This window comes from Oncorhynchus gorbuscha, linkage group LG20 (genome assembly GCF_021184085.1).
Source record: "Oncorhynchus gorbuscha isolate QuinsamMale2020 ecotype Even-year linkage group LG20, OgorEven_v1.0, whole genome shotgun sequence".
Taxonomy (NCBI): Eukaryota; Metazoa; Chordata; class Actinopteri; order Salmoniformes; family Salmonidae; genus Oncorhynchus; species Oncorhynchus gorbuscha.
Window position 1 is genome coordinate 473,699 of NC_060192.1, and position 16,528 is coordinate 490,226.

The window sequence follows — 16,528 nt, forward strand, 5'->3', positions numbered from 1 at the left end:
TATATATTGTTTGATATTCTCATGGAGCAAATCCAAATAGCACTCTATTCGCTATAAAAAACAAACACATACTATACCACTCCATACATTCCGTTTCCAGAAATAACAATGAGCTGTCCTCTCAAGAGCCTCAACTGGTCTGCTCTCTTACACTAGTCTCCGCCCCCTAGATGGAGTATGACCCCTCTCACAGTCAACGCCTACTACATGCCCAACAAGAATGGCATCGTCTTCCCAGCTGGAATCCTTCAGGCACCCTTTTACGCCCAGCATCACCCCAAGTGAGTGTGTGCATGTGAGTGTGTGTGTGCATGTGAGTGAGTGTGTGCATGTGAGTGAGTGTGTGCATGTGAGTGAGTGTGTGCATGTGAGTGAGTGTGTGCATGTGAGTGAGTGTGTGCATGTGAGTGAGTGTGCATGTGAGTGAGTGTGCATGTGAGTGTGTGTGCATGTGTGCTTGCATTTCTGACCCCATGTGAATTCTCTGCAGAGCACTGAACTTCGGGGGGATCGGAGTGGTGATGGGACACGAACTCACTCATGCCTTTGGTGTCCAGGGTTAGTGTCCACCTTTTAACTTACACTTCACAGAACTCATAAACACACCCACTGACCAACACACACCGGCATGTATACATATACTGTACATGATCGCCAGGTGTGCTTTTTAAAAATATATATATATTTGTATTCCTTAATCAGGCAGGGAATACGACAAAGATGGGAACCTTCGGCCATGGTGGCAAGATTCCTCTGTGGACGCATTTAACAATCGCACGGAATGCATGGTAGAGCAGTACAATGGGTTTACCATCAATGGGACGCATATAAATGGCACGCAGACGCTGGAAGAGAACATTGCTGACAACGGCGGCCTAAAGGCAGCCTATAATGTGAGTGGGTCTCCCTACTTGATAACACATTACATTCAGTTGCTCACATGTCTGTCTAGTAACTCCGTAATCACTGTAGTGAATCTGAACTGTAGTAATGGACAGTGATGGGCTTGAGTGGTTATTGCCCAAATCCATTGCTATGTAATTCTAAAGCAATTACATAGTTACTGCTATGTAACATGTTACTTATATGTTATCACACAGGACTCTTATTATACTATTACTATACTTCACCTCAGGGCCAGCCGAGTGGTAGTTAATGTTTATATAGTATCAAATGTATTTATATAGCCCTTCGTACATCAGCTGATATCTCAAAGTGCTGTACAGAAACCCAGCCTAAAACCCCAAACAGCAAGCAATGCAGGTGTAGAAGCACGGTGGCTAGGAAAAACTCCCTAGAAAGGCCAAAACCTAGGAAGAAACCTACAGAGGAACCAGGCTATGAGGGGTGGCCAGTCCTCTTCTGGCTGTGCCGGGTGGAGATCATAACAGAACATGACCAAGTTCATAGATGACCAGCATGGTCAAATAATAATAATCACAGTAGTTGTACTTAGTACAGTAGTACTTTTCATAGCCGATCATTGAGAGTATCTCTACTGCTCCTGCTGTCTCTAGAGAGTTGAAAACAGCACGTCCGGTAAACAGGTCAGGATTCCATAGCCGCAGGCAAAACAGTTGAAACTGGAGCAGCAGCACAACCAGCTGGACTGGGGACAGCAAGGAGTCATGATGCCAGGTAGGTCTGAGGCATGGTCCTAGGGCTCATGTCCTCCGAGAGAGAGAAAGAAAGAGAGAGAATTAGAGAGAGCATACTTAGTCACACAGGACACCGGATAAGCCAGGAGAAGTACTCCAGATATAACAAACTGACCCTAGCCCCCCGACACAAACTACTGCAGCATAAATACTGGAGGCTGAGACAGGAGGAGTCAGGAGACACTGTGGCCCCATCCGATGATACCCTTGGACAGGGCCAAACGGGCAGGATATAACCCCACCCACTTTACCAAAGCACAGCCCCCACACCACTAGAGGGATATCTTCAACCACCAACTTACCATCCTGAGACAAGGACAAGTATAGCCCACAAAGATCTCCGCCACGGCACAACCCAAGGGGAGGCGCAAACCCAGACAGGAAGATCACGTCCATGACTCAACCCACTCAAGTGACGCACCCCTCCTAGGGATAGCATGGAAGAGCACCAGTACGCCAGTGACTCAGCCCCCCATAATAGGGTTAGAAGCAGAGAATCCGAGGGGAGAGAGGGGAACTGGCCAGGCAGAGACCGCAAGGGTGGTTCGTTGCTCCAGTGCCTTTCTGTTTACCTTCCCACTCCTGGGCCAGACTACACTCAATCGTATGACCCACTGAAGAGATGAGTCTTCAATAAAGACTTAAAGGTTGAGACAGAGTCTGCGTCTCTCACATGGGTAGGCCGACCATTCCATAAAAATTGAGCTCTATAGGAGAAAGCCCTGCCTCCAGCTGTTTGCTTAGAAATGATAGGGACAATTAGGAGGCTTGCGTCTTGTGACAGTGGAGTGCGTGTAGGTATGTACGGCAGGACCAAATCAGAGAGATAGGTAGGAGCAAGCCCATGTAATGCTTTGTAGGTTAGCAGTAAAACCTTGAAATCAGCCCTTGCCTTGACAGGAAGCCAGTGTAGGGAGACTAGCACTGGAGTAATATGATCACATTTTTTGGTTCTAGTCAGGATTCTAGCAGCCGTATTTAGCACTAACTGGAGTTTATTTAGTGCTTTATCCGGGTAGCCGGAAAGTAGAACATTGCAGTAGTCTAACCTAGATGTGGATTAATTTTTCTGCATCATTTTTGGACAAAGTTTCAGATTTTTGCAATGTTACGTAGATGGAAAAAAGCTGTCCTTGAAACAGTTTTGATATGTTCTTCAAAAGAGAGATCAGGGTCCAGAGTAACGCCGAGGTCCTTCACAGTTTTATTTGAGTCGACTGTACAACCATCAAGATGAATTGTCAGATTCAACAGAAGATCTCTTTGTTTCTTGGGACCTAGAACAAGCATCTCTGTTTTGTCCGAGTTTAAAAGTAGAAAGTTTGCAGCCATATACTTCGTTATGTCTGAAACACAGGCTTCTAGCGAGGGCAATTTTGGGGCTTCACCATGTTTCCTTGAAATGTACAGCTGTGTCATCTGCATAGCAGTGAAAGTTAACATTATGTTTTCAAATGACATCCCCAAGAGGTAAAATATATAGTGAAAACAATAGTGGTCCTAAAACGGAACCTTGAGGAACACAGAAATTTACAGTTGATTTGTCAGAGGACAAACCATTCACAGAGACAAACTGATATCTTTCCGACAGATAAGATCTAAACCAGGCCAGAACTTGTCCGTGTAGACCAATTTGGGTTTCCAATCTCTCCAAAAGAATGTGGTGATTGATGGTATCAAAAGCAGCACTAAGGTCTAGGAGCACGAGGACAGATGCAGAGCCTCTGTCTGATGCCATTAAAAGGTCATTTACCACCTTCACAAGTGCAGTCTCAGTGCTATGATGGGGTCTAAAACCAGACTGAAGCATTTCGTATACATTGTTTGTCTTCAGGAAGGCAGTGAGTTGCAGCACAACAGCTTTTTCTAAAATTTTGAGAGGAATGGAAGATTCGATAGAGACCGATTAGTTTTTTATATTTTCTGGGTCAAGGTTTGGCTTTTTCAAGAGAGGCTTTATTACTGCCACTTTTAGTGAGTTTGGTACACATCCGGTGGATAGAGAGCCGTTTATTATGTTCAACATAGGAGGGCCGAGCACAGGAAGCAGTTCTTTCAGTAGTTTAGTTGGAATAGGGTCCAGTATGCAGCTTGACGGTATAGAGGCCATGATTATTTTCATCATTGTGTCAAGAGATATAGTACTAAAACACTTGAGTGTCTCTCTTGATCCTAGGTCCTGGCAGAGTTGTGCAGACTCAGGACAACTGAAATTTGGAGGAATACGCAGATTTAAAGAGTCCGTAATTTGCTTTGTAATGATCATGATCCTTTCCTCAAAGAAGTTCATGAATTTATTACTGCTGAAGTGAAAGCCATCCTCTCTTGGGGAATGCGGCTTTTTATTTAGCTTTGTGACAGTATCAAAAATAAATTTCGGATTGTTCTTATTTCCCTCAATTAATTTGGAAAAATAGAATGATGTAGCAGCAGTGAGGTAATGGTGTTTTCTGTTCCTCTTCGGTACTGTCTTGTGTTCTGTTCAGGCGTACCAGTCATGGGTGCAGGAGAACGGTGAGGAGAAGAGGCTGCCGGTGGTCAACCTGACCAATGACCAACTGTTCTTTGTGGGATTCGCCCAGGTGGGTCATGGGACTGTCAACAGAATGCATTACACGCATCCTGTTAGAGTTCAAGTCAAATACACTACATGACCAAAAATATGTGGACACCTGTTCGTCGAACATCTCATTCCAAAATCATGGGCATTAATATGGCGTTGGACCCTCCTTTGCTGCTATAACAGCCTCCACTCTTCTGGAAAGGCTTTTCACTAGATGTTGGAACACTGCTGCGGGGACTTGCTTCCATTCAGCCACGAGCATTAGTGAGGTCGGCCACTGATGTTGGGCGATTAGGCTTTGCTTGCAGTAGGTGCTCCAATTCATATCAATGGTGTTTGAAGGGGTTGAGCAGGCCAGTCAAGTTCTTCCACACTGATCTCGACAAACCATTTCTGTATGGACCTCGCTTTGCATGGGAGCATTGTCATGCTGAAACAGGATCTTCCCCAAACTGTTGCCACAAAGTTGGAAGCACAGAATTGTCTAGAATGTCATTGTCTGCTGTAGCATTAAGATTTCCCTTCACTGGAACTAAGGGGCATAGCCAGAACCATGAAAAACAGTCCCAGACCATTATTATTCCTCCACCAAACTTTACAGTTGGCACTATGTATTCAGGTATGTAGAGTTCTCTTGGCATCTGGGGTGGTGTTCTGGGGTGGTAGTAAGGAGTGGACTATTACAACTACTGTTTGAGAGAAGTGGGGGTGATGGTGTTCTGGGGTGGTAGTAAGGAGTGGACTATTACAAATACTGTTTGAGAGAAGTGGGGGTGATGGTGTTCTGGGGTGGTAGTAAGGAGTGGACTATTATAACTACTGTTTGAGAGAAGTGGGGGTGATGGTGTTCTGGGGTGGTAGTAAGGAGTGGACTATTACAACTACTGTTTGAGAGAAGTGGGGGTGATGGTGTTCTGGGGTGGTAGTAAGGAGTGGACTATTACAACTACTGTTTGAGAGAAGTGTCAACCAAACTGAGTCCAAGTGAATTAATTACACACAACAGTTGGAAGTCCTGAGAGGAGAACACTAGCTACGGTCTGATACGGTCTGACTTATCGGGGGACGCTCTCTTCTCTCAGGTGTGGTGTTCCGTGCGAACCCCAGAGCATGCCCACCAGGGACTCATGACAGACCTCCACAGCCCCCCAAAGTACCGCGTCATCGGCACCCTCTCCAACTCGCCAGCCTTTGCAGAGCACTTCCAGTGCCCCACTGGCTCCCCGATGAACACTGGTCACCGCTGCACGGTGTGGTAGGGCCTGGCAAAACCACAGGGGGGCGCTGTCTGTGGAGTCTGCATGGAGAACCAAGAGGAGGAGTTGATCTCTGCATTGGATCTTTTTTTCTATTTTTATCCTTTGTACATAATGATGGACTACTAGTGGTGAGTAGAGCAGCACAGACTCCAGGTTAGCGAGAGGGAGGCGTGTTGAGAGAAAAGTTGTCGTCTGCTGATGCATGTGTAATTCCAGTGTTAGGGGATGGTATTTTTCCTCCTTTTCCCCAGTCTCCCACACCGGTGGTGCACAAAGACACGTTTTATTTAGTGTTTGCTGGACTTGGTAGGGGGCCGGGGATGAGGAGCCATTAGGGGTTGTCTGTCCACACCCCTTTCTCTATGCTTCCGGGTCATAGCTGTCCTCACTGTGTGCCCTGTTTACAATTGAAACCGGAGCCCTCTTTTGACTGAGGGATCTCCCTGAAACCACTATGACCTCACGGGAAGTGGTCATCACCCTCTGACCTCGCCGGAAGTGCAGGAACTTCACTCTGACATCCCATGACGGAGGTTCAGGTGCCTTTGTGACCTCACAGGAAATGCAGAACCGTCGCTGTGTTTGATCATTGCACATGGTTTCATCTCGATTGACATTCCCTATATAGTATACACAAATGTACTATTAGGGCTGGGATGACACCAGTATTTCAATACTCGTTAATATTGTGGCAAGGAAACAAAACACAAAGCAGATTTAACTTCTTTAGGGAGACAGCCCTGATGGAAACAAACATCATTATGTTATCCAGAGTGAAATGTTTTTATTTTCCAAGCTATAGCGCACAATATTTTACACACAGATTGGTTTTAAAGGACCAAAGAGTTGGGTACTGTTTTGGGTTTTCATTTTTGCCAGTATCGTCCCGGCCCTATGCAGTATATGTGTGGCTTCTGTAAATAGTAGTTCCCTGTATGGGGTGTCATTTAAATAGGGTGTAATTTGAGATGGAGCCATATAGACTTGCTTCTCCTTTTTCTGTTGCATCACAAAGTGCACTGGCTTCAGTGACATCACAATGGATCCCATAGCAGTGGCAGGGAATCCTAATACTTTAAAATGGCCTCCCTTTCTATTTACCATGTTCTACTACTAGACAGATGAAAGCACTATGAAGCCTACTGATAACCCTTCAGTGACATCACAATGGATCCCCCAGCAGTGGCAGGGAATCCTAATACTTTAAAATGGCCTCTCCTCCTATTTACCATGTTCTACTACTGGACAGATGAAAGCACTATGAAGCCTACTGATAGCCCAACATATTGCTTTTAGTTATCCCATTTCTTAAAGATTGTTGGTGAGCATTTTGAGTACATAGGAAAGGGTACTGAAAGCCACTTAACAGTGTTGACCCAACCAGGAGCAGGGTGCCAATGCCCCTAGATGCCGATCTTGGTTCAGTTTTTGTATTTTCAGCACTAATGGTTAAGGTTAGGATTGGGGGAGGGTTTGCTGATCGTATATTTGTACTTAAGGGAAACTTCATCCATGAGCATGCAACCACAAGATGGGCAGAGCTCCCTCGGGGACCTATAGTGTGCTGGACAATCTGGGACTCTGGTTGTAGGGACCATCACCACTTGCTTATCTGTGTGTTATAGTTGTTATTGGCATATTCTGAAGTTGACAAAGTTGAAATGAGATGCACATCTTTAAATCTGCCTTTTGTCAAATATGATTTTGTTTGTCCCTTGTGTCCAGTTGATTCTTTGTTTCTCTGTGTGTGTGTGTGTGTGTGTGTGTGTGTGTGTGTGTGTGTGTGTGTGTGTGTGTGTGTGTGTGTGTGTGTGTGTGTGTGTGTGTGTGTGTGTGTGTGTGTGTGTGTGTGTGTGTGTGTGTGTGTGTGTGTGTGTGTGTGCGCGTGTGCATGAGCAGCCTTAGAAGCTTGTTTGATATTTACTGTGTTTAATCTGTCAGCTTCATTGCGAAAGGATAGTTTGTTTATGAGTGTGTGCGTGTGTGCGTGTGTGCGTGTGCATGAGCAGCCTTAGAAGCTTGTTTGATATTTACTGTGTTTAATCTGTCAGCTTCATTGCGAAAGGATAGTTTGTTTATGAGTGTGTGCGCGTGAGCGAGTATGTATGTATGTATGCGTGTGTGCACGTATGTGTGTGTATGTGTGTATGTTTGTGTCTGTGTGTGCACGTACGTATGTGTGCAGATTGCTATGATACACCATCCCTACTTACATTGAACTATCAACAATGTCAAGTCTGCTGCAGTGATTTTACCTCTCATTCCCCCCCAAAATACTCATTTGAAATTAATGGATATGTTGAAGGGATATTTTTTTGCTGAGTTTGTGTGAAATGCTTGACTGTGTGTGATTTTTAACGTAGATGTCTATATTCTAGGTGCCCCAAATATAGACTGTAGCTGTTTTTCATCAAGCTGTCCACTCAAGAGGAAGCTGACTGTGATCAATGCCTGTAATCTGTGTAAGGTTATCAATCAACCTCACAGTGTTTACAAACAGAGGAACTACATCATTCAAGTATATTGATCATATCTTTACTAATGCTGCAGAACTTTGTTCTGAAGCTGTATCAACACCCATTGGATATAGTGACCATAATATAGTGGCTATATTCATAAAAGCAAAGGTTCCAAGGGCTGGGCCTAAAATAGTGTATAAGAGATCATACAGAAGGTTTTCCAGCGATACCTATGTTGAAGATTTAAAAAAATATATGGCACTGCACTGCATTTATGAAAATTGTTCTTCCAGTTATCAATAAGCATTGTTAAGAATGTTATTTTCTGAGGATTATTCCCTATTGGAATTTGGTGTCTAGGTACCCTCTGTAAAGGCCAGAGGTCACCATAAAGCAGGTCTCAGTAACTGGTATCTGGGCCCCTGAGCCATAAAATCGGACATGGGTGTCCTTAAGCGATTTAAGATGTTTCAAATGTATAGTCTATCCTACCCCAAGGTCGCCACCTTGATTTAATGCTTTGGCACCTGGCACAGAAGGGTGAAACAGAGAACATACAAAGAGTATTTAGCTCAGCACTCCCCTCGATCTGGCCATGAGAGTACATGGCCAGATCGTTCAAGATGTTCAAACGTTCATAGATGACCAGCTGTGTCAAATAATAATCATAGTGGTTAAAGGGGGTGCAACAGTTCACCATATAAGGCTCAGGGCCAGACCCAGATGCAGACACGGGAGGCAGATGGTTTGAGTGTTTAATATGTATTAGTTCCAAAAGGGGTAGGCAAGAGAATGGTCATGGACAGGCAAAATGTCAAAACCAGATCAAAGTCCAGGGGGTACAGAGTGGCAGGCAGGCAGACTGGCCAGGCAGGTGGGTACATAGTCCAGAAAACAGGCAAGGGTCAAAACCGGGAGGACTAGCAAAAGAGAGAATAGCAAAACCGGGAGGACGAGCAAAAGAGAGAATAGCAAAACCGGGAGGACGAGCAAAAGAGAGAATAGCAAAACCGAGGACGAGCAAAAGAGAGAATAGCAAAACCGGGAGGACGAGCAAAAGAGAGAATAGCAAAACCGGGAGGACGAGCAAAAGAGAGAATAGCAAAACCGGGAGGACGAGCAAAAGAAAGAATAGCAAAACCGGGAGGACGAGCAAAAGAGAGAATAGCAAAACCGGGAGGACGAGCAAAAGAGAGAATAGCAAAACCGGGAGGACGAGCAAAAGAGAGAATAGCAAAACCGGGAGCGCAGAAAAAACACGCTTGTTGACTTAAAACAGACAAGACGAACTGACACAGAGAGACAGGAAACACAGGGATAAATACACTGGGGAAAATAAGTGACACCTGGAGGGGGTGGAGACAATCACAAGGACAGGTGAAACAGATCAGGGCGTGACACACCACCTCAGGAGCAAATGTCAGTTGTCTTTTCATAGCCGAGCATTCTGGGGTAAAGACAGCAGGTGCAGCAGAGAGAGAGGGTCGAAACAGCAGGACCAGGATAAGGTACAGTGGGGCAAAAAAGTATTTTATACTGATAACAAGTTCAAACAGGTGCCATTAATACAGGTAACGAGTGGAGGACAGAGGAGCCTCTTAAAGAAGAAGTTACAATTCTGTGAGAGCCAGAAATCTTGCTTGTTTGTAGGTGAACAAAATACTTATTTTCCACCAAATTTTGCAAATAAATTCATTAAAAATCCTACAATGTGATTTTCTGGATTTTTTTTCTCATTTTGTCTGTCATAGTTGAAGTGTACCTATGATGAAAATTACAGGTCTCTCATCTTTTTAAGTGGGAGAACTTGCACAATTGGTGGCTGACTAAATACTTTTTTGCCCCACTGTACATATGAGATGAGTAATGTAGGGTATGTAAACATTATTTAAAGTGACTAGTGATACATTTATTACATCCAATTTTTTATTATTAAAGCGGCTAGAGATTTGAGTCAGTATGTTGGCAGCAGCCACTCAGTGTTAGTGGGGGCTGTTTAACAGTCTGATGGCCTTGAGATAGAAGCTGTTTTTCAGTCTCTCGGTCCCAGCTTTGATGCACCTGTACTGACCTCGCCTTCTGGATGATAGCGGGGTGAACAGGCAGTGGCTCTGGTGGTTGATGTCCTTGATGATCTTTTTGGCCTTCCTGTGACATCGGGTGCTGTAGGTGTCCTGGAGGGCAGGTAGTTTGCCCCCGGTGATGCGTTGTGCAGACCTCACTACCCTCTGGAGAGCCTTACGGTTGAGGGCGGAGCAGTTGCCGTACCAGGCGGTGATACAGCCCGACAGAATGCTCTCGATTGTGCATCTGTAACAGTTTGTGTGTTTTTGTTGACAAGCCTAATTTCTTAAGCCTCCTGAGGTTGAAGAGGCGCTGTTGCGCCTTCATCACCACACTGTCTGTGTGGGTGGACCAATTCAGTTTGTCTGTGATGTGTACGCCGAGGAACTTAACTTACTACCCTCTCCACTACTGTGCCGTCGATGTGTATAGGGGGGGTGTTCTCTCTGCTGTTTCCTGAAGTCCACAATCATCTCCTTAGTTTTGTTGACGTTAAGTGTGAGGTTATTTTCCTGACACCACACTCCGAGGGCCCTCACCTCCTCCCTGTAGGCCGTCTCGTCGTTGTTGGTAATCAAGCCTACCACTGTCGTGTCGTCTGCAAACTTGATGATTGACTGCAAATCTTGTAAGTGTTTGATGTCATCGGGTAGAACTGAACTTATTTTCTACAAAACTTAGAAATGGGCAAATTTTCACATATGTTGACATTGGTATTGTGCTGGAGATAATGAAATGTTGAAAAGTGGAGTTGCCCTTTAACTCAATTTGTATTCAAAGAAATGTATTGTGTTGCAGCATAGAGAATATAAAGGACTGATATGATTGCCTGCCATGTAGAATAGAGAAGCTTGTCCGTTTCTATACATTAATCTGCAATGTTCTGAACGTTTCACCAGACTGAATACATCCAATAACACCATCTGGTACAGTCTCCAGACGGGTTGGTTGATTAGCAACAAAACCAATGTGTGCTAAACTATGGGCCAAACCGGACAGGTTTGGCTTAGATTGTTGACATGTAAACTATATTTCGTCTCCAATGTTTATTGAAAACAAGTACATTTGCACAGTGAGCATTTCTCTCAAATACATCGTTGCAGTTGTTGGTTAGCGAACTAGCAAATTTGAGTCATATTAGCATAGGCATGACATCCGTCAAAACAAGACATGCTATAAAGAACTAGATAAAATAGCCACCTACAATTCCCCACATGGCAGCTTCTTGTCATTGTTGCTAGCCATCTGCCCATCCAGAATAACAGACTTCTGCCCCATTAAATTGTGTGCATCGTTTGGGACGTGGTCAGCTAACCCGTCTATTCCTTCCTACTGTGAACAGCCAGCGCTGAGGCAGTTGTTTAACTGCCTTCCTACTGTAGCTCAGTTGGTAGAGCATGGCGCTTGTAACGCCAGGGTAGTGGGTTCGATCCCCGGGACCACCCATACGTAAAATGTGTGTACACATGACTGTAAGTCGCTTTGGATAAAAGCGTCTGCTAAATGGCATATTATTATTATATAAATACAAGGCATTCCATGTGAAAACAGATTTCAATAGACACGTTCAAATATTCTTTATTCAAAGGTTTTTCCCCCAGGGTAAAGCTAGTCTGGGAATCTGGTCATTTCAAGCCTTGACACTTACAAGTTATAAGATACCCATTGACTCTTGAAGAATATATACCGGTAGCCTCATGAGCCTATCTCAAAATATAAGCTTTTATTCACTGGTTACAAACAAGGACGTAAACCTCTCAAAATATGTTTACAATTATCATGTGGATGTCATGGACTGTCAGTCAGTCCATGCATCTAGGGTGTGATTAATGAATTTGAGAAATGTTAGTTTCCTAATATCATCCCTCAGCTATATAGCAAAACAAGTGGTGGGGTGGCCATTTTGTTGTGTTTGGTTCCCAGAATGTAGCTTTAACAATGGTAACTATTGTGTCTAAGTCCTTCCACAAAGTCCTACATGACCAGTCTCCTGTCAGCAGTTCCTGTTCCTCCTCAGAGGTACTTGTAGACAGCCTTGTCCGCTAAGGTCTGGACCTCCATCTTGACGGGACACTTGTAGAAGTGGGAGAGCAGCGTCTCTGTGTAGCCAATAAGGAAGTAGAACTTCTGAGGAGGGAGTTTCTGCACCATCAGGGCACACACCACCAGCATGTTCCCGCGCCGCTTTATCACAACCTCATTGGCTAGGCAGTTATGGAAGGTGCCGAAGATGAAACGCCGCACAAACATGTCCTCTACTGTACGATCGGATGCTCCTCCCTCTCCTTGTAAATTGCCTAGGAGATAAAGAGGGACGAATAGAGGATAGAGGGAGAAACATTAGGAATACTTGAACAATTATGAAGTTTACTTAGCTGCATAATTAACTGATGAGTTGAAGGCTAGCCCCTAGGACAGTATATTTGCTAATACGGTTTGGTCTTTACATATAGGATCAGATAACTCAGTGTGAAGGATTTTTTTTTAAACTCACCAGTGTGCTGGGAAAGCCAACCTTTGCGGTGGCCTATGTGGTGGGGGTGGAGGGCTTGCTCGTAGGTCAGTGGTCGGTCTCCTTTCCCCACTCGGATACGGGCTGCCCGATTCTAAGACAAAACAAAGGTACAGATGTTTAGTTGAAAGCAGCCTTGTCAGGAGCAAGTGAGTGACTGGGTAATGTCCAATGTGGAGGATGGAAATGCTGTAACGTTAGTCTTCGAATAAAAGATACCTTGCAGCATATTGCAGTGGCATGAAGTGTTCGTGTCCCAGAGTTGACGCATATCGAAGTACCGACTCTGGCAAGCGCGATCTGTGATGCAAAGACATGAATAATATATAATAATAATTATATGCCATTTAGCAGACGCTTTTATCCAAAGCGACTTAGTCATGTGTGCATACATTCTACGTATGGGTGGTCCCGGGAATCGAACCCACTACCCTGGCGTTACAAGCGCCATGCTCTACCAACTGAGCTACAGAAGGACCATATGAATGCAAAGACATGAATGCAAAGACACCCGAGAAACAGACAAGTAACATTAACAGCTAAGGTTAGCTGCATCGGCTAGCCAGCCAGAAACACACTTTCTCCAAGCCCACACACGTATCTAAACAAAAAACGGTGCATAGTTAAAATGTAACAATACTTTAAAGTATAATGTTGTCGAATTATGGACTAAATGTAAACATGCTTCTCACCGATAATTTCACAGCCCGACAGCTCAAAGACGCAGCCATTTTGACTAACGAAAGTGTTTGTGGGAAGGGCCAATGTCCTGGGCATGGCTAGAAGGGGTACAGCTTTTGTCAAATGAACGTCAGATTTGACTTTGACGTAGCAGTTTAGGATAATTAGGTTAGGTTAAGGGTTAGCCAAAAATGCTAAACGTTTCAAATTTGGACAAAAGTGGGAATCCATCAAGCCCAATAACCAGTGACGATTTCATCATGTTAATCTTAGTGGGGCAAAAAAAATTACAAGTGGAGGGATGCATGCCAGCAAACCACTACGCAACACAAAACTAAACAATGCCTGAATTGCATTATAACGGTGACAAACGGTGCCCACAAACTGTTTGGGTCTACATAAAGCTGTGCCAGCAGCAGTCCCAACATCTTACCACTGCTACACCAGACTATCAGTGGAGCCTTGTCTGGCAGCGAAACAGTTCATCCAGCCTCATTTACTGCCTTAAAAAAAAATCAACCGCTGTTATGGCTTACTTTGTTAGAAACAGGTTATAGGCTACATGTGCACCACCAAATCAGAACAGTCGGTGAAATTAAGAGGGGTAAATATACCAAATTATTAGGTTGAGGCACATGGACTACTAACAGCTTACTACACAACATAGTGTTACTTTCTTAGCTACAGTCTACATATATCCCTGACATATTACATCATTTATGCAGCAGCATACAAGACATTTTTGGACTCACCTTGTCGTGCTGTGCTCACTTGAACAGGAAGGTGGTGCGGCGGTCCTTCGTGGGCAAATTTTGTCATCAAAGTCTGGTATTCTCTGGATTTATGGTGCTTTCAAGACAACTGGGAACTCTGGAAAAAAACAAGGTTGAATCATGATGACGTCATTGATCTTCAGGTCGTAGCTCTAGAAAGAGGCCAGAGTTCCCGACTTACAATTTTGAGTTGGATGACCGTTCAAAACACATTTCCCAGTTGGAGCTCTTTTTCTCCCGGAATTCCCAGTTGTCCTGAACTCACTGAAGTCAAGTTTTCGCAGTTCCGAGTTAACAGTTGTTTTGCACATGGCACAAATCATGCTTCATTGACAGCATGGCCAATGTTGAATGTTTATCATTTTAACTTGGAACAGAGACACTTAATCCCAAATGTGGGACCACACAGCCACTCCATTGAATAGCAGGCTAGTGATTGCTTTGCAATGCTTGCAGTTAGCCACTCGTTGTTGAATTTGCGATTTCTGACTTGCTGTGTAATGTTTATGTCAAATGGCCGATGAGCACTGACACATTTTATCTATAATTTCTCTTAATTATTTCTCTTCATATGACAAGGATTAAAAGTAGATTGTCGACTTGATTCATGATGACGACGGCTAGCTAAGATTTTGAAAGTATCAGTCCAATCAAAGCTACTGTAGATATAAAATGACGTCAAATTACGTTATATGTGGCCAATGGCCTTGAGCCTTCTTGGATGGACATTTCTAATATAACTCTATGGCAGTACCTAAGTGACTTGAATTTTCGAGGTCTACCCTTAGACTTGGTGGTGACGTACTGTCCCCAAGTGACAGAACACTGAGCTAATCATGGCGCAACTAGAGAACTTTACCAACACCTACGCTCTATATTTTCCATAAGCTGCCCCACCACCATAGAAAGCACTGAGCAAGGCTGAAACACCTGCATCTTTGAGCTGCATTACTTAAGAAAGCAAAAAATAGATAATGTTTGTATGCTGCTTTATTAACTCAATTATTATATATTTTTTACATTGTTTGCAAAATTATACGTGATATGTATTAATGCCAAAATGACATGCAAAACAGGTAATCCCCCTCAAAAAATATATTTTTTTAGCTAAAAATGTGGGGTTGAAAACAGGTGGGGCTCTGCACTGAATAGATCCTAACCCTAACCCATACAGGGCCATCGCTAGTTACCACAAACACAAAGTCATAAACCCCATTTCTACAATTTATATTTTTAAAATGTGATTTTAAAACTAACCTTAACCACACTGCTAACCTTATGCCTAACCCTAAACCTAAATGAATAATAACTGACTTTGTCAGTTTGACTTTGTGGCTGTAGTAACTAGTGGAAACAATTATACTCACCAATGTTCTCATATATTATTCATATTATTTTAACTGTACCATTTTATCAACAGTCTTATATAAACACCAATTCTATGTGTTAATGATATATATGATTGTATTATATGAAATCATTTTGATAACATCTTGAAATAGGAACCTTGATTTGCGCATGGTGTTCCCTGCGGACAATTTTCAGTTCCTACATAGAAATTACAATAAAGGTAACATATTCTTAGTCGGCGCACAACTTTAAACGTTTGCGATAAATTTAATTTAATTGAAATATAACAGTTTGTGACATATTAAAAAAAGTTCAAATCTACAATGCCGTCGTCTATGGAAATGATAGAGTTGTATGACAACGCTCTACTTGGAATCTTGCAGCATGTTGGAAACGGTTTTCTGTACTGCAAGACAGACTTTTACCGCCTGCTGTCAACCCCCAATGACCGTATGGGCTTCTCTCCAGGGGTGGCCGAGAAGATGGTCCTAAACGTAATGTAGTTAACTACAGTAGCTAGCTAAACATTTGACACGTTTCTGTGTTAGCCATGTAGGCTGGCCTGTTTTCTCCCTATAATTCTGTTCCCCTTTTTAGTTTCAACTCTGTTTTTAACTCAGTAAGATTGTCATCAAACAACAGACATCAACCTAATCTGCCATCATTGGCTGCCCCTTGCATTTAAGCTCATATGTCAGTCTTGGCTGTGTTGGTTACTAGTTAGAAATGGAGCCGATATTCTATGATGTATTTATTTAACTAAGCAAGTCAGTTAAGAACAAATTCTTCTTTACAATGATGGCCTACCCCAGCCAAACCCTAACGAAGCTGGGCCAATTGTGCGCCACCCTATGGGACTCTCAATCAAGGCCAGTTGTGATACAGCCTGGAATCGAACCAGGGTCTGTAGTGTGACACCTCTAGCACTGAGATGCAGTGCCTTAGACTGCTGCGCCACTCGGGAGCCCATCTTGCAACATACATCAGCAGTGACCTAATTGGCCAAGACTCTCATCATTGTTACTTCTCCTTTGCATTTAAGCTCATATGGAAAATATCGGTAGTCTTCGCTGAGTTGGTTACGAATAGCATGCCTATGCCCAGTACCCTGCCCTGAACATTTGTCACTGTTACTAGCTGACTTCCACCCGGTACTCAACACTGCACCTTAGAGACTGTCGTTGAACAATGTTTACTTTAATTATGTTA

At 43.6% G+C, this 16,528-nt stretch overlaps 2 protein-coding genes across 2 annotated transcripts in view; one reads left to right on the plus strand and one right to left on the minus strand.

Moving 5' to 3' along the window:
* The window catches only part of LOC124006607 (endothelin-converting enzyme 2-like), a 56,964-nt gene extending 49,803 nt beyond the window's left edge, over positions 1-7,161 (plus strand). The window contains exons 14-18 of the mRNA XM_046316661.1: positions 171-281; positions 491-558; positions 703-893; positions 4,145-4,240; positions 5,304-7,161. Of these exons, the coding sequence (XP_046172617.1) occupies positions 171-281; positions 491-558; positions 703-893; positions 4,145-4,240; positions 5,304-5,480 (643 nt within the window). The 3' untranslated portion in view covers positions 5,481-7,161. The remainder of the gene's footprint in view (positions 1-170; positions 282-490; positions 559-702; positions 894-4,144; positions 4,241-5,303) is intronic.
* A 4,404-nt stretch (positions 7,162-11,565) lies between these two features.
* LOC124007253 (28S ribosomal protein S24, mitochondrial-like) lies at positions 11,566-13,288 on the minus strand. The gene is made up of 4 exons (XM_046317685.1): positions 13,208-13,288; positions 12,735-12,815; positions 12,498-12,609; positions 11,566-12,300 (listed from the first exon to the last, which is right to left on the minus strand). The coding sequence occupies exons 1-4, from the start codon at positions 13,244-13,246 to the stop codon at positions 12,017-12,019; spliced, it is 516 nt and encodes a 171-aa protein (XP_046173641.1). The 5' UTR covers positions 13,247-13,288; the 3' UTR covers positions 11,566-12,016.
* Between the last annotated feature and the right edge of the window lie 3,240 nt (positions 13,289-16,528).

What these genes read in the sequence shown, in the direction of transcription:
- LOC124007253 (XM_046317685.1), bottom strand. Translation starts at nt 13,246, where the DNA reads ATGGCTGCGTCTTTGAGCTGTCGGGCTGTGAAATTATCG. An exon ending in GTCGGGCTGTGAAATTATCG is followed by an intron (nt 12,816 to 13,207) that starts GTGAGAAGCATG and finishes TTTGCATCACAG; the next exon opens with ATCGCGCTTGCCAGAGTCGG. An exon ending in CCACTGCAATATGCTGCAAG is followed by an intron (nt 12,610 to 12,734) that starts GTATCTTTTATT and finishes GTTTTGTCTTAG; the next exon opens with AATCGGGCAGCCCGTATCCG.